The following is a 13,307-nucleotide window of genomic DNA, read 5'->3' as shown; positions in this document are numbered from 1 at the left end:
TGGGGAGGGTGGGGCTGGGTGGGGGGTGGGAGGGTGGGGCTGGGTGGGGAGGGGATGGTCACCCCGTGGTGCCCTTATACAACTCAACGTTTAACCTACTCACGCCGGCTTGTGCCGGCCCCACAGTCGGCCATATTTGCGGAATGCACCACGCCGCCGTTGACCCTGGCCATTGACAGAGCAACCCAACGTTCCTACCAGCTCCCTCCGCAGGAATGTTTGAAAAGTTAATTTAATTAAGTAGAACGTGTTGTCTATATTTATTCAAAGTTGCGCATGTGACGTCACATTTCTCAACCTTCCCCCCATCGTCACAAATATCTGACCCCCACCCCCCCCCCAGGTGCGTGATTCAGTCGAGAGCCCGCCTTCACTTTTGAGCATGCAATTGCGTGCCAGGATTCTCCTTCGGCCCCTTATTTTACCAGGTCAGGCCCACTGAGCTATATAGCTCTTTTTCAGCAGTGACCTGGCCACAAATGATAACTCAACGAAGTGGCTTACCACGTGCACATTTATAGGAGCCAAATACTCGATACGCATGTTTCTAATTGTGGAGGGGAAAGCCGGAGGACCCGGAGAAGAACGCATGCGACCACGGGGAAGAGAACATGCAAACTCCAAATATACAGGCGTCAGTGTTGGGATCAAACCCACGACCTCCCGTACACCAGGCGAGGTAGTTAACGTCTCGCCACCGTGGCGCCCCCTAATTGGCTGGTGGAGCAGGAGTGCTGATGTAATTCCTAGCAACCACTGACGTGCGACCATTATATGCGAGTTTCTTTTCCACAATAATATATCTAAATATCACTCAATTTAATCAACCATCACAAAATGAACTATTTTTATCACTATAGCACTCTAATCACCTTCCCATTACTGTATATCCACTGAATTAACTTGACTTTATTAAACTAGACAGCGTGTTGGCACTCGTATATTCAGGGTGCTTCAAAAAATGTGAACACTTATATAAGACTATCGTTTTTAATGGAAAAAGAACGGATAATACACTGTAACATAACAAATGTATGTTAATAGCTTCAAAAAGTCAAACAGTGTCCCACTTGTTCGCCATCGTTGTCAACGCGTGCCTGGAATCTTCTCCAGGTGGTCTCCAGAGCCCGGAGGCACATTTATTGCAAATTCTCAGAAGTGTTAACATTTTTCTTGAAGCATCCTGTATTTAAAATTCAACAAGTACCACGATGTTAACGATGCCATCTTGTTGTTTTTGTTCAACTTTGGCGAGTTTAACGACACATTTATATTTACGAGATCTAACCCCCAAAAAAAACTATATTATGGACAATTCGGGGTGTGATTTATTCCGTTAAGCCCATACTGGCTACACAGGCAAAGGCTACAACAACTCTGGAAGGCAGAGTCGGGAGAGGAAAGATAATATGGGCAGAGAGAAAGAGAGGCTACAGTTGTGTATGAATTGGGGAGCTTAAGAGAGAGATAGAGCGAGATGGTTAGCTGCAGCTGAAAGAGAAATCAAGACCGCTGCATGATTTGGGACATAGGTTGACAAAAGGTGGAGCACAGGGTGTAGCGAGTTTTATCTGAGGAATGCGACTTATGGAGCAGGTATTAAGATCTTTTAGAATAACAAACGTAGACACACTTTACTGGGGTTGTGCGATGTTATTGTACAGAAAGTACTGCACGTATCTGTACATTGATACTGAATACAAACCGTTGTAATAAATAAGCCGCATCCTAACCACAGCCACTTCAGAAATGTACACGTTTTGTTTCATTAAATGGACGCCAATGGAAATATCAGAAAGTAATTGAGATAAAAAAAAAGTTTTAAAAGCACATGCAAGTCTACCCACTATTTATTAATGCTACAAATCGTGCAATCCTGTATTCTTTAACCGAGTATACTTGATAAAATACGAGAGCGTTACAATAGACATTCTATACAATCTTACTGGTTTCTGCTGTTCCAGAATGTAAAGTTACACTTTTTCCTCTTAATGTATGTTGAACTTATTTTGCACCGTAGCCAACCGTGCTTATCGCATGTGATGTAACATCACCTACAACCACTATACTGCGGCCTGAAACCTATACACTTCATATTAAAACTGTATGGCATTTAACTCCATTGCCTGCATTGCCAGCCCACGTTATGACCAAACTCGCTTAGCGTGATGAAGACCTCATACAACTAACAGAGCCACACGCCAGTGGCGTTAGTGTGGTTGGCATGTGGACCTGTAACAAGGAATTAAATGGGGACCCCTTTCCACCTTTCCCCCCTATTTATAGCTCGGTGTTTGGCCCCTTTGGGCCCATGGACCCCCGTGTAATTGCACCACCAGCACGCTCAAAAGTTTCTCCACTACTTCCACAATGAAGCCCTCTGGGTTCCTTGTTGAACTTTACAATGCTCTCACCACTGTCACGCAACTAGCACGCCTCCTGGTGACAAATAAAGGAATTATTTGTGAACTGGGTAGAAATGCCACCCCCTTCACTGTAGAGTCTATTGCAGTCTCTTCGCACACTTTAATATGTTGCAACCTATAGCTGTCAACTCCTTATCAGTGCCTACCTTATTACAGACCAAATTGAGACCCCATTGCCCTCATAAATATTAACGTTCACCCTACAAAGTTCCATCACAAGGGAGAAACACAAACAAATAGACACAATTTCTTTGCCCGTATTGAAACGGCTGTACACCGTATGGACCTGAAAACTCAATTTCCTTGTACACATGAATACGGGCGAAACCGTATGGGTTGACAGGTATGCAACCAGCGTAAATAAGAACCAACAACACACAATGCTTGGTTTGCCGTCTTCTTCTTTCGCACTGTAGGAGGGAAAAGCAAAGAGTGTTGAAACGCGTTGGAGTTGACTGCTAAGTTTTGGTCAACCAATCCAAGGCGTCAGTCGAGACGCTGTACGGATTTCCCCAGCACTTGCAGGATGTTTGCATGGATGTCGGTGATTTTTTTGTTTGTTATGGTTTGTACTTCACCACAACGACTTAAATTTCGATTTTAAGCTTTCATGACTGCAGGGATTCATCTTCTTGGTTCTTTCGGTAAGGTCACGTAGAAGGGAAATAATAAAATAATAAAAATAAAACAATAAAATAATTCTCACGACGTTTCGGCCACAACGCAAGCAGCCGTCCTCAGGTGAAGACCAGGTCTGTCGGGGAGACAGCGTTTTCAGACTTTCAGACTCTGTCCCCCCGACAGACCTGGTCTTCACCTGAGGACGGCTGCTTGCGTTGTGGCCGAAACGTCGTGAGAATTATTTTATTATGTTTTATTTTATTATTTTATTACTTCCCTTCTACGTGACTTAACCGAAGGAACCAAGAAGACACACGACTTGATTCCGCTCTGGTTCCGTGTGCTCTAAGATGGCATTTACACGATATTCAAGGTGCCCTCTCTCGTGGCCATTAAACGATGTCATTCGCTCACACTCCCTCACTCCGCTGAATTGAGACACCACTTATCTCGCTCTTTCCGCCCTGGTCTCTGGCTCTCTCGCCACGACCGCATGATGTTCTCTATCTCTCTTCGTTGCTCGTGTGGTATGTACCGTATGTTGAACTTCTTTCGCACCGCACGTCGCTCACCGTGATAATCGGAGGTGCATTCCTTATCTGCATCCCTCTCACTGTCCTTCCTCTTCGCCCTCTCAACCGCATACCTGTCAACAACCCATACGGTTTACCCCTATTATTGTACAAAGAAGTTTAGTTTTCAGGTGCATACGGCGTACAGCCGTTTCAATACGGGCAACATGTTTTCTGTTTGTGTTTCTACCTTGTGATGGGAATTTGTCGGATGAACGTTGATATGTACAAGGCCACGTGGTAACCAATAAGGTCTGAATTGGTCTGTAATAAGGTAGGGCACTGATAAGGGGTTGACAGGTACGCAACTGAACCTCCCGTTATAAGATACGAAAAGTATTGCGTGATGTGCTTTAGTCGCCAGATTAACACACATCACAGGGGTTCGTTGTGGATTATGAAATACACTGAGTTCATACGAACTCTAAAAAGGATATTCTCGAATGGAATGGTGAAAGAGTCTGGAGGAATTACGTATTAGGGTTATGCTTGAAAAAAACAACACAAAGCGATGTAGTCGAACACATTCTGACCAATTAGCCTCACCGCGGATATGAATGCGCTGATGAATTAAGTTTTAACGCACGTAAGCAAACTTCTACTAACTTACTTTTTTTAAAAGTGGGTCATGGCAGATACTCTCAAGGGCATTGTATGAGCTCGGAGCGAACGAAAAAAAAACGACAACACCTCTGCATACCGAACCCCACTGTTTGAGTTGGTAGATTCCACGCGATTACGAACCCCAACCACCCAAGGCGCATTCCGCACTTCGACCAAGAGAGAAGCACGTGCTCTCGTACAAGCGCACTTTGTGACGGTGGCGCATTCAGAAGCCATCCCATTCGTGTTGACACGCGACAGACACAAGGATGGCTGAAAACAACTTGTGGCTGACCGTCGCCGTGGGCGCGGCATCTGCAGGCATGTCGATGCTGCGTGGATCGTATGCGATGGTGCTGCTGGTGGCAATCGCCTCCTCGTGCGCATAATCATAATCGTGGTGAAATCGGTCCTCACCCGCGCACCCCGCGTCTCCCTGCGCGACCGGGCGGTGCTCATCACGGGCTGCGACAGCGGCTTCGGCTTCGAGCTGGCGAGGCGTCTGGACGGCATGGGAGTCCGGGTGCTGGCCGGCTGCCTGCAGCCACACGGAGAAGGGGCCCGCGAGCTCGCGAGCAAGAGCAGCGACCGCCTGCGCGTCCTGCCCTTCGATGTCACGAGCGACGAGCAGGTGCAGGAGGCACATGCAGCCGTCACCCGCATGGGTCGGCAGGCAGGTGAGATGCGGCCACGCGGGTGGGTGGACACAGGAGGAGGCTTGGGGCAGTATGGTTGTCAACTTTTTCACCGATCACACTGTCGGGTGGTCCAGATGCTTTGTGACCCCCATTGAATTCTCCAAAACGGATTTTTACGTAGACTTTCGCAACCAATAATCAAGCTTTTCCTTGGGGTGGCGGGGGGGTTAGATCTCGTAAATGTGTCGTTAAACCCGCCACCACCCAACACAGCCAATTAGTAAGGTTTGTTACACGACCGAACAAACAAACCATCTTTATTATGGATTTTTAAAGTAAGGTTTATTCAAACAGAAATTAATATGCCAAGCAAAACATGTTAGGGGTCAATAAATTGGGTGTCGCAAGACATCTTGATCACAACTGTGCGTTTAAACACAATACCACGAGATCGTAATACAAATACATCCCTGCCACCTGAACGTCGACGCCAATTCCCCTATTTCGGGTTTGCAACCCTTGGCCATCCAACAAGCTAAGCCTTGTTTAAATGCGAGATGTTTTCAGATGTCAGTACTGTACTCAACTGTGGACAAATTGCTTCAATATGCATTGTGCAAGATATTTTGTTCCTGGTCTATCTGCTAACAGAACAAAGTACAGTCCATTGTATCGTGTATATTTTACAGCTCGTTATCGGTCCACTGTGGAATGGCCTGCACTGCACCCACGTGTCGGTCACGGAGGCTGTTTAGGCAATGCTGTACTTCAGTCAGCTTCTGAAATTAGTGCTTTTACGTGATTATAGGCCACTGCATATTTAACCATGGGAGTACTACAGTACTGCTAAATAAACCATAACGTAACGTGTTCCAGTTCATAATAATTCATAATAAACGTTTTTGGGTGAGATAACGTTATTTATAAATGTGTCGTAACCCTTCACCACCCGACACGGCCAATCAGTAAAAAAAGTGTCACTGACAAAAAACAAATAGTTCACTACTTGAGCCCGCCGGTGTGTTGAAGAGTAGTCCAGTTATCACAGTACCGTACGTGTGATTGTGGTGTCGATTTCCAAAACTAGCAGTAATTTGAGGGCACAAAGTGACCAGAGAGAGGTAGCACACTGGCTCCACTAAGGAGTGCCTTCACTGGAAAGATTGAAACACGCGCAAGCCATTGTTTTTGTGCAAATTAAAACCTGGTAAAATATAACATTAAGTTCAGGTCAGTTAAAAAAAAATCCTATACAGAATTGTCAATAATAGCAATACCACTAGTGCATTACAATTCAACTGTTAACCACAACCTCACAGTACAGTACAAGTTTGAGTGAAGCTACTGGAATCCAAATCATCCAAAGTATGCACATTGTGACACGTTGCATACCCAAGTCATTTTTGTTCTCTAGTTGTGTTATAACCCAGCTACTTGTTTTTGAACCAAAAAACTTGAGTAAAGCATTTTCCATTTTTTTCCATCGATTTCAGACCTGTGGGCCGTAGTGAACAACGCAGGCATTGCACAGATGGGCGAAGTGGAGATGTCCAACTTGAACTCGTACCAGCGAGTGGCCGACGTGAACCTGTGGGGCACCATCCGCACCACACTGGCCTTCTTGCCACTCATAAAGGCCAGCAAAGGTGACCTTTGATTAACTCTATTCTGTACCGTTTATGCTTGTGTATTAGCTTTTCTCACGGCACTGTGCCTTCCAGTGTTTCGTGATAAGACAACGTAAAATACATTCAACTTTGCATATCTTGTTTAAATGTTTTTTTAAGTCTGTATACTTGTGTATGCAAGCATGTATCAAACTTATACAGTACTCAAATTATGTACTGAGCAGCCAACAGATTCCTACAGACGGGTGACATGACACTCCCTCGACACCACAGACCATATACTACTCGCCACTGAACGCACCACATTGCCATTCTGAAACAAGGCAGACTCAGCCAGGCAGCATCGAAGATTGGTAGAAGCACAGTTGCGAGAACGCCATCATCTTGAATAAGCAGATCATGGAAGGCCCCACCATCGAGCCATCGCCACATAATTGGCTACCTTGCATCATTTAAAAATAAAATCGGCCAAATGCAATGCACTCTCAAAGTGTAAAGATACAATTAACTATCCACTGTGAACATTCTCCAAGTGCACGAGTGGGATTCACTTGTTGCGCCTGGAAGCCACCAGCTCATTTTACAACTTAAACATCAATCTTTTGTGGCAACTCAATTAATATCCGTACCAAAGAAGACAACAGGGCATGTTCAGATTAGTTGATGCTTGACGTACACCAAATGGACAGCATTTGATTTATGGATTGGGTAAGTTAAATGTCGTGCTCATCTTCGTCACCCATATGGGCAAGCCGTATGTAAACTGGTAATGCCATTCTTGGATCGTCAATATCTGACATCTTACGAGAGAAATGTCAAAATATGAATGTTCTAAAACACGTAACCATATACTGTGGTCCCCCAGTTTACAAAATCGATTAACGAAATTTCGATTAACAATCCGCCTCCCATAGGGTCCTATAGTTTATATTAACGATACATATTCGTATTCTTTGGGTCTTTCGGTAAAGTCACGTAGATAGGTAAAAAAAAACTACGACGTTTCGATCGCAACACAAGCAGCCATCATCAGGAAAATGGGGTTAGCCTCGAAAAGTAAACTGTTTATAAAGGTTTGATATGGGTGTAGCCCAAGTGTCAGCAGCATGGGCGGGACAGCTGTTAATGTAAGTGAAGTTACTCGTAGAGGGCAACGACGGCGCTGGTGGTGGGTTTCCACCAATTAAAGGGCTGGCAAGTAATATTTGCACCTCGCTTTACACACTCACACTGTTGACAATGGAGGTTTCTGCTAGAGGTGATGGTACTCATATAGGGTCACGACGGCACTGATGGTGAGCTTCCACTAATAAAGGGCTACTGCTAGTGGGGATGGTAGTAGTGGGCAGTGATGGTCCTGGTGGTGGCCTTCCACCAATTAAAGGGCTGCCAGGTCTAAAATAGCAACATTACAGCCAGTTATGACTTAAACTGATTTGGCTACGCCCATCTCTAAACCTTTATAAACAGTTTGGCTTTAGAGGCTAACCCCCTTTTCCTGATGACGACCACTTGTGTTGCGATCGAATCGTCAGTTAGTTATTTTATTTCAATCTACGTGACTTTACCGAAATACCCAAAGAAGATTTGATACATCTTCGATTAACGATATCTTTACAATATCACGCCGCTGCCAATTTCGGCCAATCGGAGAGCTCCTAAGTGGACTCGGCACACCTCAGCCAATCAGCAACACCCTTTTGAGCGTTTTGAGCAACTGGCTAGCTTTTCCTAGCCAATGGTGACTTTTATTTTATGCTCTATTTATGAACCTTTCTATTCTATTTATCGATGTTTCTATTAATATTAATGCTTTAATGTTTTTATAACGTTTATTAAAATAAGCATGTTTAAATATTAGAAACTATGTTTTCAGGGTGAAAAAGGTCAATTTCCGATCGCCTTGGAACAAATTAAGCCTCTAACATGTATTTCCTATATTCAATCAACGATCATTTCAATTAACGATGCTTTTCGTGGAACCAATTAATATCGTTAACCGAGGGACCACTGTATCGGATGAGAAATTAAAATGAATGCTTTCAATATTTTTCCTTCGCATTTCCATGTTCACGTTGCACGTGTGATGCAGGGCGAATTGTAAACATATCGAGCATATCAGCCAGACTTCCCTCCGCATTCATAAGCAGCTACTGCATCACCAAGAGCGGTGTGGAGATGTTCTCAAGCTGCCTGCGACTTGAAATGCAAAAGTGGGACGTTAAGGTGAAGACCACTTTTTACAGTGTAACATTTGGGGCGCATTAAAGTCACGTGCAAGGGTTCCAAACTTAAGTTTTCCTTCACCAACACATGCGGATGATTTGAGAGACACTGACAAGATGTAAATGATCATACATGACATTGAAAATACATACATTATTTCATGATGCATATTTTTATCGTGCAGGTATAAGACCCTAATTTCCAGTGTAAAATTATAAAACACCAAGCACAAACATCTGTAGGCATCAATGTCAAAATTGATCAATCTTCTTAATGATGTAAAAGAAGCATTTTTGCATATTCTACTTTAAATCATTAAAGTTGACAATTTTATATTCTTTAGGTCTTTCGGTAGTCAAAATAATTTGAAAAAAACTACGTTTCGATCGCAACACAAGCAATCGTCATCTGGAGAAAAAAGACGGGAAAACTGCTGAGGCAGGCTGTTTTAAAGGTTTGAAATGAGTGTAGCCCAAGAATCATAAACGAAGTGAGCGGGGCTAGTGATGTCAAAGTGATAAATTAGCATGTCAATGTAAGATCGCAGAGCCGCCGTCACATCGAGGGCACGAGCGACGGTAGCTGTGTTAATGTGGGACATTTAACTAATGTAAAATCAAAAGTCGAAAATAACTACTAACATCGGAAGGTAGGATGAAAACATCACAGCCAGTTATGACTTAAGCTGGTTAATAACGTCCTTCCAATGATTGCTCAGTTTGTACCCATCTTCTCGGTTGAAATTGTGTCTATTTATCTGGATGGCTTCATGAACAAATCTTTGTTGATAGCCAGTGGGTTTGCAAAGTACCTTCGTCTTGAAGATATCAATTTCGTGACCCCACCGCATTAAAACAATGATCAGCCACGGCCAAGGTATTGGTCCTACCGTGTTTCAGATCTGCCTTATGCTCACGAACATGGTCCAAGACATGTCGCTTAGTTCCCCCAATGTTACTGCCGCAGGCACAGCTTAGTTTGTAGACGCCGGGGTATTGCATGTCAGGAATCACATTCTTCACAGATGGGATCAAATCACGAATTTTATGTACTCAATAACCTGGATCTTGTGTTTGCTCATGATTTTAGAAATCTTTTTGGTGACCCCTGCTATGTTTAGCAAGGTGATGGTTTGGCATGACTTACCTCAACTGTATGCCAAAACTGATAGATCAACAGTCTAGTATTTTCTTACGATAAAGCACTAATCATAAGATGTGCAAGACTCAAACAGCACATGACGCAAGGCAAAGCACTCCGCAAACAAATTCACAAAAAAAATAACATACGCATCCTGATGGTAGAGCAGCAAGATTCCGTGTCCATTCATGTTGTACCTTTACTCTAAACGTAATATAATTGCAAATATTCTCTTCACAAAATTATCTGCAGTGTTTTTCAAATTTTATTTTAATAAACAGTCAATCCACTGCCAGACTGAAGGACGTTCGACTGCACTTTACCACACTGGTCATAAATTCCCCAAAGAATAATTCCGTTGGTATGCCAGTTAAACGTGTACATTTTTTTTTATCAACAGGTGATATTTATAGAGCCTGGGAGCTTCCTTGGCCAAACGAAGATATTGCAGAACATGGACTCCAAGAGCATTCACAACAACCTCACAGAGTGCCAGAAGGCACAGTTCACCCTCGAATATATCGACACCTACTGGGCTGCGGCACGTGATATAGGTGCCTTCAAAAACAGGGACACCGGCCTGGTGATAGACGCAATCGTTGAGGCGCTTACGACGAATAACCCAAGTGCCTGCTACCTTGTGTGCTCATTCGTGGAGAGGGCCATCTTGTTTCTGGTTGGCATTCTGCCCACCGCATGGACAGATTACATGAATACGAGCAGCTCCTATGAGAAGAAGCGGAGGAGTATCCTGGCACACCATGCTGCACGCAGCAGCAGCAGCATGTGACCACATTCATTGCTCGAGCAGCGTGCTCATGTAGTGGGGGGCATACGTCAAAAGCTTGCGGTTTTTAATGGATTTGGCGAGGTCTATAACGATTAACCATGTTGTAGTATTGCTGGAGTTTATTTTCTCTTATTTTTTTTCCAATGTGTGAGGTGTGCCACATTCAGTTTTGGTGGAATTTGTCAAATGCAGATTTTCATATTCCGTACAAATTAAAACGGACAGTTTAATATTACACAAGATGTTGGCGGTAAAATAGTATTCCTGAAAGAAATAAACATTTTTATGGCATATTTACACCTCCGAGCCCAGTTTATTCACCAGTTTATCACAACCACAAGATCCAAGATTTTGTGATTAACAGTATATTACCAGTGGTTTATACTCATGATATTGTATTTAGAGAATATTGTACTTAAAAACAAGCCATCAATTGTAATAACACATTCCCGCAGAGGGAGCTGGTAGGAACGTTGGGTTGCTCGGTCAATGGCCAGGGTCAACGGCAGTGTGGTGTATTCCGCAAATATAGCCGACTGTGAGGGCGGGCACAAGCCGGCGTGAGTAGGTTAAACGTTGAGTTTTATAAGGGCACCACGGGGTGACCAGCCCCTCCCCACCCAGCCCCACCCCTCCCACCCCCACCCAGCCCCATCCTCCCCACCCAGCCCCTCCCCAACCTCTCCACCCAGCCCCACCCCTCCCATTTTTGGATGCACGACGGACGGACACAATAATCCCGTGGGCTGGTGGAACCAGGTGGTTCCTACCAGTATTAAAACAGATTGGATATTTTTTTTGACAAATGAGTGAGGGTTGAACGTCTTTTAAAAGCTGTATTTATGCTGATTTCAGTGGTTCCTTGAAGGTTAAGAGTCCCTTTTCAAATAGGTCCATGGTCAGGTTGCACTGCAAATAGACAGGAAATAATTTTCATTGAACAAATAACGATACGAATAGTTCACAAGCATGCACATAAATAAATCTTGACTTAAAGCTTTCGTGACTGCAGGAATTCATATTCTTGGGTGTTTCGGTAAAGTCAACTATCTACGTGACTTTACCGAAAGACCCAAGAATATGCACATACATATTTTCAGTAACATTTCTCTAGGCACAAATTTCTGACAGCATTATAATAGCTATGCACATGTTTCACCGTCATAAAATATTTATCTTCGCACTGGTCAAAACCTTATACCACTGTTGTCATCCCCAAAATCTTAAGCCAGAAAACAAGTTTGCAAAAATTCTACCGAATTATAAAACATTCACCGAAACGATATTGAGGCAGGGCTAATGAGACCTCCCGGTAGAGAGCGCCTACCTTTTCTTCGATGGCAGGACAAGGCAGGCTATCCACAGTCACAAACTTGGGGTAGCTATGAATCAGGTGTTCCAGAGCCTCCACATTCTATGCACATTCACAGTGACAGATGCACAGACAGGAATATCACGTACAATTGGCATTAAAAAAAAAGATGTAAGCATACAGTTGGATAGTGCTGAACTACAAGGTGATGCACGGCTTCACCACAATGACTACAACGGTGCTGGCCAGGAATACCACTTTTCAACATACTTACATAATCGTCAATTTCAATGCACTTGGGCTCCTCCTTGTGGTATGTGCGAGAGTTCTCCACGGTGTAATACAGATTGACTTTCCCTTCTTCGCTGCACAGCCTGGAACCGGCACACAACACATCCTAATTATGTTCAGATTACGTAGAACTAGAATGGCCTCAAGGAAAATTCGTAACATATAACTGCAGTAGTAAATCGAGTGAACACAATGAGACTGATTAATAGTAAAAAGAAAAAGAGACCTGCAGACCCCGGCGCGGAGCAGCCTTATCTTGTGTTTCCGTCAACGTTGATGACTAGGTCGTGAATCTTGCCATCGACACACCTCACGGGTGCGCCGTGCACACTGCATGCCTTCTCCTCTGCAAGGAAACCAGGCGAGACTGCGTATGTAAGCACAAGGTGGAAATATTATCTGCTGACTAACGTTTTTAAAAATCTTTCCAACAAATTTTCTCGATTATACTACCAGCATCACGTGATGAGATAAATAATCAATTTGAAACTCTCAGCCCAGTGCACCTTTGTGTTCTAGAACGACTCACGGAAAGGAATATAACTGTCTGGTAAATGCAGCAGCACGTTTTCCTACCTACTATAAGAGGAATGTTCATTGCACGGCAGTCAAAACAATATTCTTTGAGCTGCATTCCACATTAAGTGCGCAGCTAAATGTAATAGGATGATGGCTTTTTTCTGCACCCACTGGTGACCGGGCTGAGACAATAACATCACAGGCAGCTGCCGAGATGCAAGCACAAGATCTCAGGGGTTCCAGCTCACTGCTATGACCTTTTGAGTTACCCAGCCACCTAACTTTAAATCACTTGCATTTGTACCAGTTCGATGCCAGTTTTCGATCCTCGCTACAAAATGTTAATATATTATGACGCAATCCGTGCTTTGGTCGTGGATTTGCCAGTGGAAATGCTTAATTCGGACCTGCTGAGTACACTGGCGGCAGACAGTCGTGAATTAAATCTTTTGGCCTTCTGGTCAACAGCGGCATCTACTGGGGCATAGTCTGCCACTTTGCGGATCAGCTTGTCCACCTTCTGGAGGAAGGAAACTCTTCG

The 13,307-nt window shown here is 43.9% G+C and overlaps 1 protein-coding gene across 1 annotated transcript; it reads left to right on the top strand.

Moving 5' to 3' along the window:
* Positions 1 to 3,830: 3,830 nt before the first annotated feature.
* On the top strand, positions 3,831 to 10,644 carry LOC121852213 (D-beta-hydroxybutyrate dehydrogenase, mitochondrial-like). Its single transcript, XM_042346286.1, has 5 exons — positions 3,831 to 3,859; positions 4,544 to 4,899; positions 6,354 to 6,506; positions 8,581 to 8,714; positions 10,255 to 10,644. Exons 1-5 carry the CDS (start codon positions 3,831 to 3,833, stop codon positions 10,642 to 10,644), a joined length of 1,062 nt encoding a protein of 353 aa, XP_042202220.1.
* Positions 10,645 to 13,307: the final 2,663 nt, after the last annotated feature.

Source organism: Callorhinchus milii, unplaced genomic scaffold (genome assembly GCF_018977255.1).
Source record: "Callorhinchus milii isolate IMCB2004 unplaced genomic scaffold, IMCB_Cmil_1.0 Scaffold572, whole genome shotgun sequence".
In the NCBI taxonomy this organism is placed as follows: domain Eukaryota; kingdom Metazoa; phylum Chordata; class Chondrichthyes; order Chimaeriformes; family Callorhinchidae; genus Callorhinchus; species Callorhinchus milii.
The sequence above is the reverse complement of the archived record's forward strand: the minus strand, read 5'-3'. Positions and strand labels throughout refer to the sequence as shown.